General features: G+C 46.2%; 1 protein-coding gene across 2 annotated transcripts in view; it reads left to right on the top strand.

Moving 5' to 3' along the window:
* Positions 1-14,934, top strand: part of BMP6 (bone morphogenetic protein 6) — an 88,120-nt gene that overhangs the window by 71,644 nt on the left and 1,542 nt on the right. Inside the window, exons 3-6 of one of the 2 annotated variants that reach the window (XM_038126728.1) lie at positions 3,582-3,730; positions 4,912-5,109; positions 12,816-12,892; positions 14,816-14,926. In XM_038126728.1, coding sequence (XP_037982656.1) covers positions 3,582-3,730; positions 4,912-5,109; positions 12,816-12,892; positions 14,816-14,926 — 535 coding nt within the window. The remainder of the gene's footprint in view (positions 1-3,581; positions 3,731-4,911; positions 5,110-12,815; positions 12,893-14,815; positions 14,927-14,934) is intronic. The other variant, XM_038126729.1, reaches the window with a different exon arrangement.

The raw sequence follows: 14,934 nt of genomic DNA, 5'->3' as shown, positions 1-14,934 counted from the left end.
TGCCCAGGATCAATGTTGTCATTTAATGACTAGAAATTCAGTACTTTGTTTTGTGTGACTTGTTCAGTATATTTCTCACTTTCTTGTTCACTCTCAAATTTTGCTTTGACTGTAGGCTTCCAGCTGCTTATATGTAGCACTCTTCAGCATGGTGTTTGACTGCTTCCTAAACTATTTCTCTTTTGGACATGACTATAAGGTCTCATTCTTGTTGTGCAGATGAAAATCTTTGTAATCACTTTTTCTCCACTGACTTTTAATCTAAGGTCTCTCCATCTAGTCCTTACATGTCTCTGTGTCCCCCACGACTACAAAAAACCCTCCACCTTTCCCAGTCTACTGAGATATTCTTTTTGACCAGGGGCTGAGATGACATGTTCTTTCCCTTTAACCTTCCTTCCTATTTCTCTTTGACCAGAGGCTAGTCTGGGAGATTTTCCCAGTGTCCATTTCAAGTTTAGACATTATATGGCTTTTTTTCTTTTTCTTTTTTTTTTTTTTTTCAGGAGTAACAGGGGTATCTCTTAGCCATGCAGCTCTAGGAAGGAGCAGATTCTTCTCGGGTATTTGTGGGGAAGGAAGGGAAAGTATATTCCCTGCATGCAAAAAGTCCAGAGAATTTTGTTGCTAAGAGTTGCATCTCTGTTGAGCCTTCGTGGGCAGCAATTTTCAAGTACTTACTTCTTGGCCAAATTTGAGGTGATTTTTTTAAGGAGGTGGGGGGACATGCAAGATTTCTGTTCTGAAGAATATAAAGGAGTGGTTAAAGACACACATTTAAATAGTTGGGAGGTTTTTATATGCGAGTAAATTTTTTCCCCCTACTTCCTCCTTAATTTTGTCTTTGGAAATAGGTGACTAAATATTTTTTTAGAACCTTCATGCCAAAATGGAAACAGTTCTGCGCAGCCTGCTGAGGCTTGGGCAACAAATGTTGATTGAAAAGAGGCTTAAAGAAAAGGTATTCAGATGTGTTGCCTACATATCCACTGTGCCCTAAAATACTTGTGGGGTGAACCTTCATCCAGTTGAGCAATGCAAAAGTCAACTGAATAGCAGAGCTGGTTAAAAACCAGTTCTGTATGGGACTTTTTGTAGAGACTTAACTGGACTGGAAAGCCCGATGGTCTGTTTTTCTTCATTTTACAAAGGAATCAAAATCTTTCCAAAGGGAGAGTGGCAGACTGGGATAAAGTGGCTCATTCTTCTTTGGTAGAATTGTTCTTCGGTCAGGCAGTTTTCTTACTATATTTGTGGAGGATATTAAAATGGGGGATGCCCATTGGAAGGCAAGTCTGTATTTTAAGTAATCTGATAATTGTGGAGATTCAGTCTGAGGTGGGGTGGAGGGGAAATTTGATTTGGTGGAAAGGACAGTTGCATTTGGACGTGAAAAATCATTGAAATTTGAATGACTAGGGAATTACTGTGTCCTTTGTGGTTCAGCAGCATGAATCCAAGGATTATAGTAGATCACAAGGTGAACATGAGTTAACAGTGTGAGTTTTGTGAAGAAGCCAAAATCATATTCTGAGGTGTATGAGTAGAGGCACAGTCTGTGAGATGTATCAAGATTATCCTTCTGCTGTACTCAGCATCAGTGAGGTCTTGATCTGAGCTGGGTCAGTAAAAAACAATGAGAGAAGTCAAAGTCTATGAAACAGGGCTTGTTAAGAAGAGACTGAAGATATTGTTGTAATAAGAAGGGGACATTGTTGTGACATTTAAGTTAGGTAAAAGAAGGGGGACAAAGGTCACATGAAGCCCATTCAATTTCCTGGAAAGATGAGAGAGTTTCTGAGGCTGGAGATATATGAGATCAGGTCAGGCAAACATCTCTCAGGAACAACATGGTAGTAGGTGATCCTGCCTGGAGTTCAGGGGAGTGGGCTAATGATGCCATGTGGACCATTTTGGCTTTACATCTCTCTGATGTCCAGGTGCCTTCCTGAGGGTCAAGGCAGTGGGAATGTAAACTTTCTACCTCCTCCTAGTGTTTTTTTTAGACCTGACTACTCCTATGTGTGTGTTTCAATGTTCAGGAGGGTTTGCTCTTACAGAGTTTCTTGTGTAGAGGAGTTACAGAATTCAGGAAGCAATTGGTGTGAGGAGGGAGGTCACAACAGGTGCTAGGAAAATCCCTTTTCAGATATAGTTGACTTCAGGCATTGGAGAGGCCCAACATTTAAGTCATATTCAGAGGTGGGAATGATGTAGAAGTTCATTCCTCTCTTAAAACTGGAAAGGGAAAGAGTGGTCACAGCTGCAGCTGCTGTTTGCAGTTGCCTTTAAGCAACATTTTGGTTTAAATACCCTGCCTGGGAAAGCCCAAATCTCTCAACCTTAGGGTTTCCAAAACATGTAGCAGCTGACTGGCTGGAGCTGCTTACTGCTGTTGGAGGTGAAGGTCAGAGTTGATCCTGAACCCTCTTCCCGCTGAAGGAATGGTGGCAAAGACTCCTGTGGGAAAGGCTGCTGAGTCAACCACAGTGCAGCTACCAGTGAGGTGGAGGAAAGCCTCCATGTTGTAAAAATAGCTGCACTAGGAGCTCTAGTACACTTAAGTACTTTTTTTTCCATGTGTGATCTCATGCAGACCAAGCTGCTGGGCAGTATGACATAGCAGTCGGCCAAAAATAAAACGTAACTCAATCAAATTTTTTTTTCTGAACCTAACCTTTCGTGGGTAGGAGAGACAGGTACCCTGTTTCCTCATTTGCATTGTTGGAAAAACAATCCAGTGGGGAAAAGAGATGAAGATGGGATTGAAACCTGATATCCATTTTGTGGTGAAGGCCACAGGTAAAAGGTAGGAATTGTAGCTTTCTTGCACAGAAAAGTTACATCTCTAATACAGTAAGAAAATGTGCATGGGATTTCTCTGGGTGCTTCTGCAGCTGATTTCATTGGATAGAGTTTGGGTGAGTACTTGGTGCTGCAAAGGAGTTATTGAGTTAAAAGCATTTGAAGCTGACGCCCATGAAGGTGGTGCAAGACCAGCAGCCTTGGAGCAAGGCATCCAGTCGTTGTTGATGAGCCTCAGAAAAATGTCTTTAGAGGCCTTTAGAGGTCCATTTTCTTTTACTGTTTGATTCTTGGCCAGTTGTTTATTTGGTTCTTTATTTTGGTCAGTTGAGGTAAGCCTGTATTTGTATACGGGGAGCTTAAACCATGATACCCCTGTGGCAAAAGCCGTTGAATGCCTGGTCATGCTGGTGGTTCCACTGGCTATTAATGTACTAAATGTATGAATGAAGTAATGTCAGGGCTAGCTGTACACTCTTCAGGAAGAAGAGTGCCTTACTCATCCCTTGCTGGTAGAGAAATGGACAGCCCTGAGGAGTAGGATTGCTTTCCTTTGTCTGAGAAAATGGTGAAAAACCTTTATAATCCTGAGTTTCATGTGTGGAAGTATGTGCATCTCATGGCAAAACTCTGGATACAAACAGGCAGATTTGAGACATTGTTTTGTTTTAGACATTAACATAACTTAGAACTATTTCAGATTTTATTTCTGTTACAGCAAAAGCCAGGAGAGAGAATCCCCAACCTCACAATCTTGTCACTACCTTTCTCTGCAGGGCCTCTGACCTGTTTCTGCTGGACACGCGGGCGGTGTGGGCGTCGGAGGAGGGCTGGCTGGAGTTCGACGTCACTGCCACCAGCAACATGTGGGTGATGAACCCCCAGCACAACATGGGACTGCAGCTGAGCGTGGTGACCCGGGATGGTAGGTTATGGGCCAGGTAGCACGAGTCACCCCTCAGTCTCTTGGATGCTGTCTAGAAGTGGTGTTAGCAGAACTCTGCTGGGATGAGGCAGGGTGAGCACTCTCCATTCCCAAGGCAGCTGCAGCCAACACCATGAGCAAGATGTCTGAGGGCACAGGTGGTGGGCTGTTGGTTCCTGGCTGTCCTGTGATGGACGTGTCTTTTCCCGTAAGTGAGGTCAGCTGTCCCTAGACAGTACCAGGCCAGCTGGTGGAGATGAGTTTGGGTAGGGCCTCGTTTTCTGTGTTGGGGGTGGAAGAGGGCATGGAACTGGGATGCCATGTGGGGTGAGGTCTGGGGAGGAGAAGAAGAGAAAAGGCAGAGGTATGTACCTCTCTGTGTGGGTTTATGTCAGCTGTCCTGGCTGCTGTGGCTGCTGTTGATCTCATCAAAGCTGACTTGGGAGCAATGCTGGAGAAACTATGTGGTTGCTGTGTGGGGCAGCTGTAATAGCAGCATTTCACAGCCTACAAAAACTTTGAAAGGTGGAAAAGAAAAGAAAATAAGAGACTGCAAAAGAGTGTGAAATTGAGTGTTGGAAGATAAGCAATGGAGAGGATCTAGATGAGCAGGAGGTGACTGTGACATCTGTCTAAGGAGCCAGTCTCTAACCTTGTTTTTTTCTATTGCTTCATGCTGCAATTTAGTACACCTGTGATGTCAAGTAAGACTAGAGGGGCTGTCCACTTCTCCCTGAGGAAATGTTAGTGGCACACTCTACCTCCCCAGCTGGACTGAGGGCCCATCACTGTTCTCCTGGCAAAAGCACACCATCTCTTTGCTCTCTGCTGTCCCTAGACATCTCCTAATCTCATGTCTGCTTCTTGTGTTTCACAAGCAACAGGACTGATGTCATAACACATCAAATTCAGTGTCTTACATATCTATCTATATAACTTTACTGCCAAAATGGGACTAGAGATGCCAAAGGGACACCAAGGAACCAGATGCTGCAGTGAAGTCTTGTCCAGCGTGGGTGGAGAGCTGTCATAAAAATGTCCATAGGTTGTGGTGGCAAGAAAGGAATGTTTGGTGTTTAAAGAAGAGTGTGAGCAAGTAGAGAGGAGACGCTGGTTGCTGAAAGGAGCAATGCAACTGCACCATTTCTCTAATTTTTCTCCTTTTTCTGTTTGGCTTGAAGGTTTCAGTGTAAACCCTAGAGAAGCAGGGCTGGTAGGGCGAGATGGCCCCTACGACAAGCAGCCTTTCATGGTGGCCTTCTTCAAAGTGAGCGAGGTTCACCTACGCACCACTAGGTCAGCGACCAGCAGGCGCAGGCAGCAGAGCCGGAACCGCTCCACCCAGACTCAGGATGTTTCCAGGGTGTCCAGTGTCACAGGTAATCATGGAACAGGAGTAATCAATCATGCAGCGCAAGCTGAGATGATGTCTTGTAATGGCTCTGGATGCTTTGGAGGGCAGAAGCAAGAAGGAGGTCGTGAGGTGGGATGCTCTTCCTTGGGGAAATAGGTTACATCCGCAAGGTTGTAGGAGAGGAGGTCTCATGTAATGAAACTTACAGGAGTGCTCTTGAATCCACGTGGAGTCCAGATCCCCATGTGAAGTTGCATCCATTGAATTCAAGGTGGTGAGGTATTTTAACCACAACTCTTGTGCTTGTAGGTTGCTTGCTATGCAGTATTTGTCTAGAATTATGCCCTGCGAAATGCAGTATTTCAAAGACTATCTCTGCATACACTGAGATTTATGGTGTTGCATGTATGCATTCCCAGCAGATTCCTCTTTCAGTTTTCTTTGGAAAAACCATGGAAGAACAGCACAAGATACTTTATTTTTTTTAATCTTGTGAGAACATCAGTGTACACATGGTGAAGTACCTTTCCAGGCAGGCAAAGAAGTTTACCTTTTTGCTGTGGAGAGGTTGCATGTTGCAGGTTTTGTACGGAAGCCTTGTGAGTGCTGTTGTGGGCCGGTGGGGCAATAGAGTAATGATGACATTTTGGCAGAAATGGAGAGTTTTCTGTCTTCTTAGTCTTGTCTGCCCATCATTTACTGAGTACCTTCTTTCCTCTCAAACATTTCAGCCTATTCCAAGTTGCTTGATTAATTTGCTTATGCTGCCCCCTTCGTTTCCTATAGTATCCCTGCTTTTCTCATGTTTAGAAATGACTATGCCCCAAGGAAGAGAGGCAGTTGTATTTTTTAGTCTATGTCCAAATACAGCAGAGGGAGATGAACCAGCATTGCTGATGCTTAGCTGGTGGGAATATGTAGGCTGTTCCCTGCTCTTGCATGCTTGGGTTGTGGATGAGCCATGTTTGCTCCCAAGGTGGCTCCATGCTGCAGGGAGCAGAGCCAGGCTGGAAGCCCTTCCAGGGCTGGGAGCCAGGGTTTGTGCATGGCCGTGTGTTGACTCAGCTCAATTGCTCCAGACCACTGTGGTGATGGACTTGCCCTCTGGGCTAGCGTGTGCCAGCAGCAGTTGGCCACTAGTGGCCTTTGCATGTCCTTGTGGTGCACACGGCAGCGTGGCTGTGGGTTCCAATGCCATGCCATGCAAGTGCCAGACTTGGCTGGGTGTGAGATGTCCTTTGTGGATTTTAAGGGCAGGAGAAACAACTCAGTTCTTCAGTCCAACCTCCCTGGGGGAGGCTGGCCGGTGCCAGCATGGCATTTCTGGAGGAGTTATCATCCAATCTGCCATGGGAACATCTTCTGTGTATCTAAGTTGCTGAGACCTGCTTTGGTCCTCCTTCAGGTTTCTGCGCTGCAGTTTTTAGGCTGGGCATTGTAGCTGCTTGCTGAGTTGTTTTCCTGCATGATGATCTTGCCAAGGGCACAGGTAGTTTATTCAGCTGGGCGTCTTAAGCCCAGCTGTTATACAGGCAATTCTCCCACTTTGGTAGGCTCAGCCTCTGGGTTCCCTTCACAAGAGCCAATTTTTTAATGCATCCGTGGTGCTTTGGGAAAGTTACATTCTGCGCTGCTGTTTTGTGGTGCTAGTGGCACTTGGAGTCAGGATAAACTCCAGCTTTTTCTTCCTGGCTCTGCAAACTTCACAGTGCTGAAACAAAATTTTCACACTATTAAATCAGGTGATGTGACTCAAAGCCCCAGAGAGAGCAGATACGTTGGGCAAAAAGGGCTATTTGTACTTTGCTGCTTTCTTGACTGCACCACACATCAGATCATAAAATTCTAAAATGACAAAAAGGGAAAATAGCTGGCATTCTGTGGCCTCGAGGGCTTTTTTTGGGCCAGCTTTAATTTAAAACCTGGAATTTGGCAGCGCAGTAGTCAACAAGGCATAGTTGAGACTGTGGATTTAAGGCAGGGGAAAGGAGGGGAATTTAAAGTTAAGATGTATGTTTGGTTGGTTTCTGTGTTTAGAAAAGAGAGACTACATCATCTTGTTTTCCTTTCTAAGTGTGACACTCTCAGACTCTGTTCATTTTAAGAAGTGGTTCATTTAACAGCCTAAGAGGCACCAATGACCAAAAAGTGGTTTTAGCGTTAGAGATCACAGATTTTCTTTTTTTTTTTTTTAACCTGGGAGGATAAAAAAATCCTGATGGATAGTGGGGCTGAGGAAGCATTTCCCCCAGGATGAAGCAGAAGGCAAGCCCAGGGATTATCCTGAAGGCTACCTAGCTCTTCTGAGGGTGCACTGATGCATCTGGACCCAAAGTGAGTGCAGAACTGGCATGCTGCAGTTCCCTTCTGTGCCTCTCCTTGCCTGTGCATCTTCTTCTCTCATTGCATCTCTCATCTTGTCAGATTTTTGGTTGGTGCTCTTCCCCAAGGTAGGATTGCTGCTCCCCAGCAGGGCTTGAGAGCAGTTTCTCTTCTGCAGAGCAAGGCAGTTTTTAGTTTTGATGGGGGTTTTTGTAGACTGCAACTTCTTTCCTCTGTGTTAATCAATACACTGGGTTTTCTTTTTCCAGTCCAAAAAGGAACCCCTTTCCCAAAAGATGCTGTGAGTTGTTTTGGGGCAGTATGTTTTAAAAAGCCCCAGTTACCATCTAGATATGGCAAGTGCTTCAATCAGTTTGGAGTGCATGAAGTGTGCTGCAGGGCTGGTATTGGACCTGGGGAGGCAGGAATTAGGTGAAGGCATGCTGCTGTGTGTGGGAAAGGGACCCAAAGAGACCCCACTCTGCTCCCTTTGGTGTGCAGTTGTCCTGCAGTCAGTACCAAGAGCTCAGATTCTAAGGCTGCGTTTGTGGCACAAGGTTCTCAGTGGTCTGTATTTTTTTTTTGCCAAGAATGCTTATTTCCATGTATTATAAACACTTAATTATCACTGGCTTATATAAAGCAGAACTGAGCAACCCTCATGGTTATAAACTGCTTTGACATAGAGTCCTGCGTCAATGCATTCCTGGAGCCTCAATTCTTCTGCAGAAGGAGGATGAGCAGGAAGAAAAGGGAGTATTTTCATCTGCTGAGGCAGGAAGTCACATGCCAGATCTGGCCCTGGACATGGAGGCACACAGTGGGTGGGAGGAGCCCGCAGGTGTTTCTCTGCTGTTGTCGGCAGGGTCTGGAGGCCCTGGCTCAGCTGAATCTTGCAGTGGCTTGAACTCCTGCTCTCAGACTCGTGCTGACCCTCCAGCTGAGCAAAAAGATGGGACTGTCCAGCGTAACAGGCCGTGAACCTCTACCCTTCAGCCAACTCCATGATTTATGGGTTTTGCACAGGGCTAGTTCTTTCTCCAGTGGCGGTAATCCTTCTCTTTTGCAAGTCAGCCTCCAGGCACATCTGTGCCTGTCAGCCCCTCCTCATGGAGAGAATTTCAATGCGTGACTTTGGGCTGTACTTGCTGCTCTGAATGAAACTCAAGCCAAGTCCCTTTTCAGGTCCTTCTCTTTAATGCCCCCTGGACTGATGTGAGGTGCTCCATGAAAAATGGAGAGCCTTTCCTTCCAGCAGACGTGCACTGCACCAGACAGATTTCCCCGTGTGCACGGGAACCAGGTATTGCAAAGGGCAGCATGCACAAACACTGAAGGCAAATAAGGCCAAACGCTTTTGTGATGGCAATGGCCTTGTTAATAAACTTTGTTATCTGGCAGCCAATCTTCCCTCCAGTGTAGTTTTCCCTTCAGTGCAGTGTTTGGATGCAGACTGGAGCAGTGTGGCCAGCATTTCTGTATGTGCCTTCACGTGCGGGTTCACATCAGCCCAACATCTCCCCTTCTTCCCACCCAGGCAGATCACTTTCATGTGAAGTGGGCTGTTATTAACTGTGTGATCAGTTTACACCAGCTTTATCCGGACAAATCACCAAAGTCAAACACCAAGAAGAAGGGGCTGGCCTTGCAGACCTCTGTCAAAGCTATTTTGAATCACAGAAGCAATTAATTACTGTGTGGAATTTGGTAAACTGGCACCTTGGGAGCAGCGAGGGTGTTCTCAGATGGATCGACTGCAGTAAATATTTATGTGTTCTTTGCCAGCACTTAACGTGGGAGAGGTTATAGGAAATCTAAGGTGGGTGCATAAGTATCTGTAGGAGGAAGACCATTAGGGTCAGGCTGTTCTCTCACCCTTTTCAGCAATGCACATGCCAGTGTCCAGCTTAAGAGAAACATCTGTGCTTGCAGAAAGTCACACTTGGGTCCTGGTGAAGGCAGACGACATTCGGTGTGAACACACCACAGAGACAATCTTAGCTGTGCTGTTTTAACTGTGCTGCTCCGGGGGTTATTTTTAAGTGCAGAACTAGGGGTTTGAGCTTTTTTTGAATCTCTGTTTTAGACAAAATTGTTTGCAGCATGATTAAATGCAGTGCCTTGTAAGTGCCAAGTTAGCGTTTCTGAATTGGTATGTTCAGGGGAAAAAATAGAGGCAATTTTGCTAAACCCACAATGAGCCTACAGGAGCTCCCAAAGCAGCTCCCTAAACTCTCAGAGATGCTGAAGGCCTCTGGTGAGCAAGCCCTGCCAATTGTGCCACGGCAGTGTAGGTCAGCCCTGCGGCAGTTGTTTGCAGCACCTCCCCTCTGCAGGCTGCCTGCTCTTGGCCCTCCTGGCTCCCTGCTGCAAGGCTGGCAGGAAGGGACACAATCCCTGTCGCCTCTTGGCAGTTGGATCTTGCATTTCAAACCACCCCAAGTGGCAATTTGGGCTAAAACAGCTGAGCATGCTGGCCTGGGGTGGCTGATCCTGCTTTCCAGGCTTTGCAGAAAATGTGTTGTGAAAGCCAACTTCAGTAGCTCAGTGAGTGAGCTTTAGGTCATTGCCAAAACCCTGTGACTCTGTGTATTCCTCTTCTTTTCAGGCCCATAACTGATGGGATTTCAAGATGTATGCCCAATGTAGGGCATATGCTGAGCCCCCAGCTGTAGGAAATGGGTCATGATTGTGTGCATCTGTACCACTGCATCTCTTTCCCCAATTCAGAAAGCTCCTGCTAAGGGTTGCTTAAAGGTTTGTGACTTACCTAAAGTTGGGCTAAAATAGCTTCCATAAAGCAAGCATAGTAGGCAAACACATGACAAGAAAAGAGGGCAGGGGATCTTGGGTGAGGGTTAAACAGGGAAGAGTGTAAAGCTAGGGAGAGGAGATGTTTAATGTGTTGACATTTAGAAAAGCAAAGGCTGAGGCTGGGCAAATGAGGAGATAGAGCTGTCTGCATCTGCCCTGGATGGAGAGCAGCCAGGGCTCCATGCAGAGTGTGAATCAGGTGACTGACCAGTGAGCTGAGGCGAGTTTTTGGGGGTAGTGTGAGAGAGGACACGTTCATAACATGTTCTGCTTGGTGTACCTTGTTAAGCAGTTCTCTTTTTCCACCCCTGTGTTTTCTTAAACTTGTGATTGCTTGCAGCCTTCCTTCCCACTCCTGTTTTCTCTGCCTCCCTTGCCTTCTCCCCTTTCCTGTAGCAGATCTGGGTAAAATGTAGCTGGATTTAGAGCATAGCACCATTTTACCCACTCAGTTGTGAATAGATCAACTCCAATGTCAAATACATATGGTTTTCCTCTAAGCAATCTATATATCCCATTGAAGAACAATGAAGTTGTGTTCTCAGGTGTTTTAATGAAAGCTGTTGATCACTAAAAGCATCTTCGCATTTTTTTTCCCTCACTATGACCAAATCATTTAGAAACATCACATGCTAGAAATTTGCTCCTGGGCTGAGCCAGGGACTGGGAAGCTTCATCTGAAATAAACCACCACAGCCTCGTTTCTACTGGGTATGTCTGGTTTGAGAATGGAAAGCTTGAATAGAGAGACTTGCCTCTGTTCTTGCTACCGCGTGCTCCTGGAAGAGTGAATGTTTATGCTGCAGCAGGCTGTTAACCAGCTCTGCTCACCTGATTAAATCCGTGATTGAAGCGAAGCTATTCAAAGGCTGAAATGCAATCCTCAGAGTTTAAAACCCAACTGCTTCTAAAAACAACTCTCTAATCTTTGGTGGTTGGGAAGCTGGGTTTGAGGTGTAAGGTTTTTTCAGCCCTCAGTGTTAACTGTGCCCAGCTGTACTGCTGTGCTGCCCTTAATGTCAGTTGGATGTGCTTTTAGTATTATAGTTTTTCTTCTGAATAAATATTTGCATTTGTAGTTCCCAAACTTCGGGGGGGGGGGACCGGTGGGGGGGGGGGAAGGGGGCGGGAATGGCGCTGGAGGGAAGAAAAAGAAAGGCTTATTCAGAGCCAAGGAAAAAAATCACTAAAAATATTTTTCTATCCCAGCTGCTGCATCTGGGGAAAGCTGCTCTGGGAGGGTGCCCTTTCAAGCTGTGTTAGGGGCACCAGGGGGCTGGTAAGCAGAAAGGTCCAGGGCAGCAGGAGGCAGGGCCATCAGCCTGTGGCATCTGCCTACTGACAGGAGTGCCTTTACTTGCAAATGGGAGCTGTGAGGGAGGAGAAGACCCCTGTGGAAAGGCATGGGAGGAAAACATGGACAATGACCTGGGCTCCCAAGCTGCTTAGCTGAATTTGTTGCCATCTCTTTCTCTCATGCCTACCATCAGGTGCAAAGCACAGGATCAGCAGCTGGAGCTGGTGGCCAAGTCACCTCGCTGCAAGGGCGGTTTCTGTGGCTGCTCTGCTGAGGTCCAGCAGCCACCTGAGGTGTGACAAAATCAGCAACCACCCATCAGGGTGGATCTGTGCAGCCACCTGGAGGTGAAAGGCTCCTCTGTCACAGCTCAGCTCCTCTGCTCACTGTGGTTTCAGGTGTTCACATGCCGAGCTGCCTCTTTCCAAATATAAATGGGAAATTCCACTCGCTGTCAATAGCTGTACTTTGTGGGATCATCAGGAGCAGCTCCTGCATCGTTGAAACATCCCCATACATTGTGCCATGGAAAGGCAGAAGGTCTTGGTCAGGGCTTTGCATCCTGTGTCCCTACTTTATTGACAATAAGGAGCAAGTGAATGGTGAGAGCATGTCAGGTGCTGTGTCATCTACAGATAAGCAGTTTATAGAAAGGAGAAATGTGTTTTTCAGAGCATGCTCTGAAAAGGTTTGTAGAGGTCCAAGGGCAGAGGTGGTGCCATGGGTCACATGAGATGTGTGGGACAAGCTGGGGTAAGGTACAGAGAAGAACAAGGACATGGCTTCCCTGCCTGTGGGGCACCTTAGCTGTTTGAGGACTTCTGCAGACTGGTGCAGGGGCACAAGGTGATGATTAACCTTCCTGGGGCTGCAGTTCTCTCTCTCAGTGAGCGTGTGCGGCTTGAGCTCCCCACCTGGGGCAGCACATGCCAGAAATGGGAGCTGAGGAAGTGAGGTGAGTGTGAGCACCCGGTGGGGATGCAGCCTATGTGGGGCTGAAGTAGATTTATTTTAAGAAGTTATTTTACTGGAGGTGTTTTCCAAGCACTTTAAGGACAGCTGAAGTAACTATAATTGAGTCACTGTTACTTGGGTTCCTCCATTCCCACAGGCATCTTAAAAGCTTCAGCCCTGCTTTGGATGTCCCTCAACACCCTTATCCTTTTAGCTGCTGAGGGAGCTCGTCACTTCTCGCTGCTGAGCCCGCAGCATGCACACATGTGGCCAGATGTGCCCTCCAGCAATGCTTGGCCTGTTTTATTTTCTAAATTCTTGTTTTGCTCTTTTTCTTTTAACAGATTACAACAGCAGTGACTTAAAAACAGCATGCAGAAAGCATGAGCTTTACGTTAGCTTCCAAGACTTGGGATGGCAGGTGTGTGATGTTTCTCTCTGGGTAAACCAGACATTTTGTTATGAAATGTTATCTAAACAGTGTCACGGTAATTCCACTCGAGTCTGCCATTATGCTTTAAAATGTCCCTTGTGCCTCCTCTCTAAAACCAGTCACAGAGAAGGGCAAATAAATATTGATAATTGTGACATTTGATAAGACCCAGAGAAAGCTTGATACTTTATGGGATTCAAGTATACAGTCATTCTCTGTCACTCTTGGGAGTCACGGTACGGGCAAGGGCTTATATCTGTGTACCTCTAATGATAAGGAAAACAATCTGATGTTAAGCAGTGATTTTAGCTAAATTTTTTTCTAGTGATCACCCTGATTTTAACCTTGGCCATTGTTTGAAATCCTCCACAATCCCTGCCCCACAATTAGCACTGCCTGCGGTATGTAGACTGAAGACTGAGTTTAGTTGCAACACCATGAGACCAGAAAGTCATTTAGAGTAAGTTATTTAGGACCAGGCTGTAGTGCAAACAAACATCATATTTCAAAGACTGCCCTCACCTTCTCTTTTTCAAATGTTTTTTCATTCTTTCATTCAGCACTCGTGAGGGAGATCCCATTTCTATCAGCTAATGCTTTTACCAGGTTATAATTCAGGATGGCAGTGCTGTCCCTGCTGCTTCTGTAATACTCAACACATGCAAGTCCTCTTGCTAATGGGATAGCAGCATTTTTTGTAGCTCATGTGTCAACTCCAGCCCAGTAGCTGCAATTGTGGCTGTCTGTTGACTCCATTCCCTGTTACTTATGGGGGGGCTTTTTCACCTGAGCAGAGACGTTCCACCTCTTCCTTAATCTTGCCCTGCTTTTGGGCAGGAAGTGAATTCCAGTTGGGAAGTTCATGATCTTGAAGGTACTACCTTTACCATTCTAGTTGCAGAAAGATAAGATGATGCCAAAGGAAGGCCACAGACTAGCAGGGCTCATTGTAAGAGCTGGAATCCGGGTCCTACTTTTTGTAGGAGAATGATCAAGGCAAAAGAGAGCCCTCCACAGTTGCTGGGCAGTGCTGTTTCCTTCAGAACAGACTTGGTTAGCAAACCTACAGCAACAGTGTATGGCTGCTCAGCCCTGCTGTAGCAAAATTCAGGCGAACTCCGGTGATCATCAGGTAGAGTGGAAACTGCCTAAGAGATACACGCACGTGAAACATACTAGCTCATCCTTCTGCAGGGTGACCTGCAGAGCCCAACACCAAGGGAGGCCAAGTGTCTCTTGTTACATGGTGCTGCTTTTAATTTTCCTTTGGCTCTTTTTTGTCAGCAGCAGACAAGCTTCCTTTGGTGAAGAGTCCCCTTTTTGCCTAGCATGGCACTCAGATTGCCACTGGGGCCATCTGCTTGCTCATGCAGCTCAGTCTGGCTGCCCTGCCCCTTCTTTAGGTGGCTGGCAGATGTGGAGAAGCTGTTAGGCAGCTAAGATTTCCCACAGTGTCTTTAGCAGAGTGGTATCCCTCTGTAAGAGTGTACAAGCTAGGCTGTCTCTGAGGGACACCAGCTGTGCCTGTGACTCAACCTAGGAAAGGTATTTCAGCCAGAGGGCCTGCAGGAAATGTTGGAAATAAAGGCCTCCAAACCACAATCCCCACAATGCAACCCAACAAGAGTTTTGTTACACCAACTAAGAGGTGTAAAGCCCTCTTAGTTAATGGTAGTTGAGCTGTACATAGATGTAAATCATTCTTTAGACATTAAAATCAGTGTGTCCATGGAAAAGTGACAAACAAAAAGTGGCACGCAAAAAGAAATTAAAAAAACCCAACTAAAACCCGAGCAGTTTCAGTGAAAACACATTTTCACCCTCAAGGAAGAAGTTAGTGGAAAATTTTCAGCTGCTCTTAATTGTGTGCAGTTGTGTGTTGAACCACGTTCTGTTTGTTTCCCTAAAAAGGACTGGATAATCGCTCCAAAAGGCTACGCAGCCAACTACTGTGATGGGGAGTGCTCGTTCCCACTCAACGCCCATATGAACGCAACCAATCATGCCATTGTACAAACTCTGGTAAGTCT

Source organism: Motacilla alba, chromosome 2 (genome assembly GCF_015832195.1).
Source record: "Motacilla alba alba isolate MOTALB_02 chromosome 2, Motacilla_alba_V1.0_pri, whole genome shotgun sequence".
Taxonomy (NCBI): domain Eukaryota; kingdom Metazoa; phylum Chordata; class Aves; order Passeriformes; family Motacillidae; genus Motacilla; species Motacilla alba.
The sequence above is the reverse complement of the archived record's forward strand: the minus strand, read 5'-3'. Positions and strand labels throughout refer to the sequence as shown.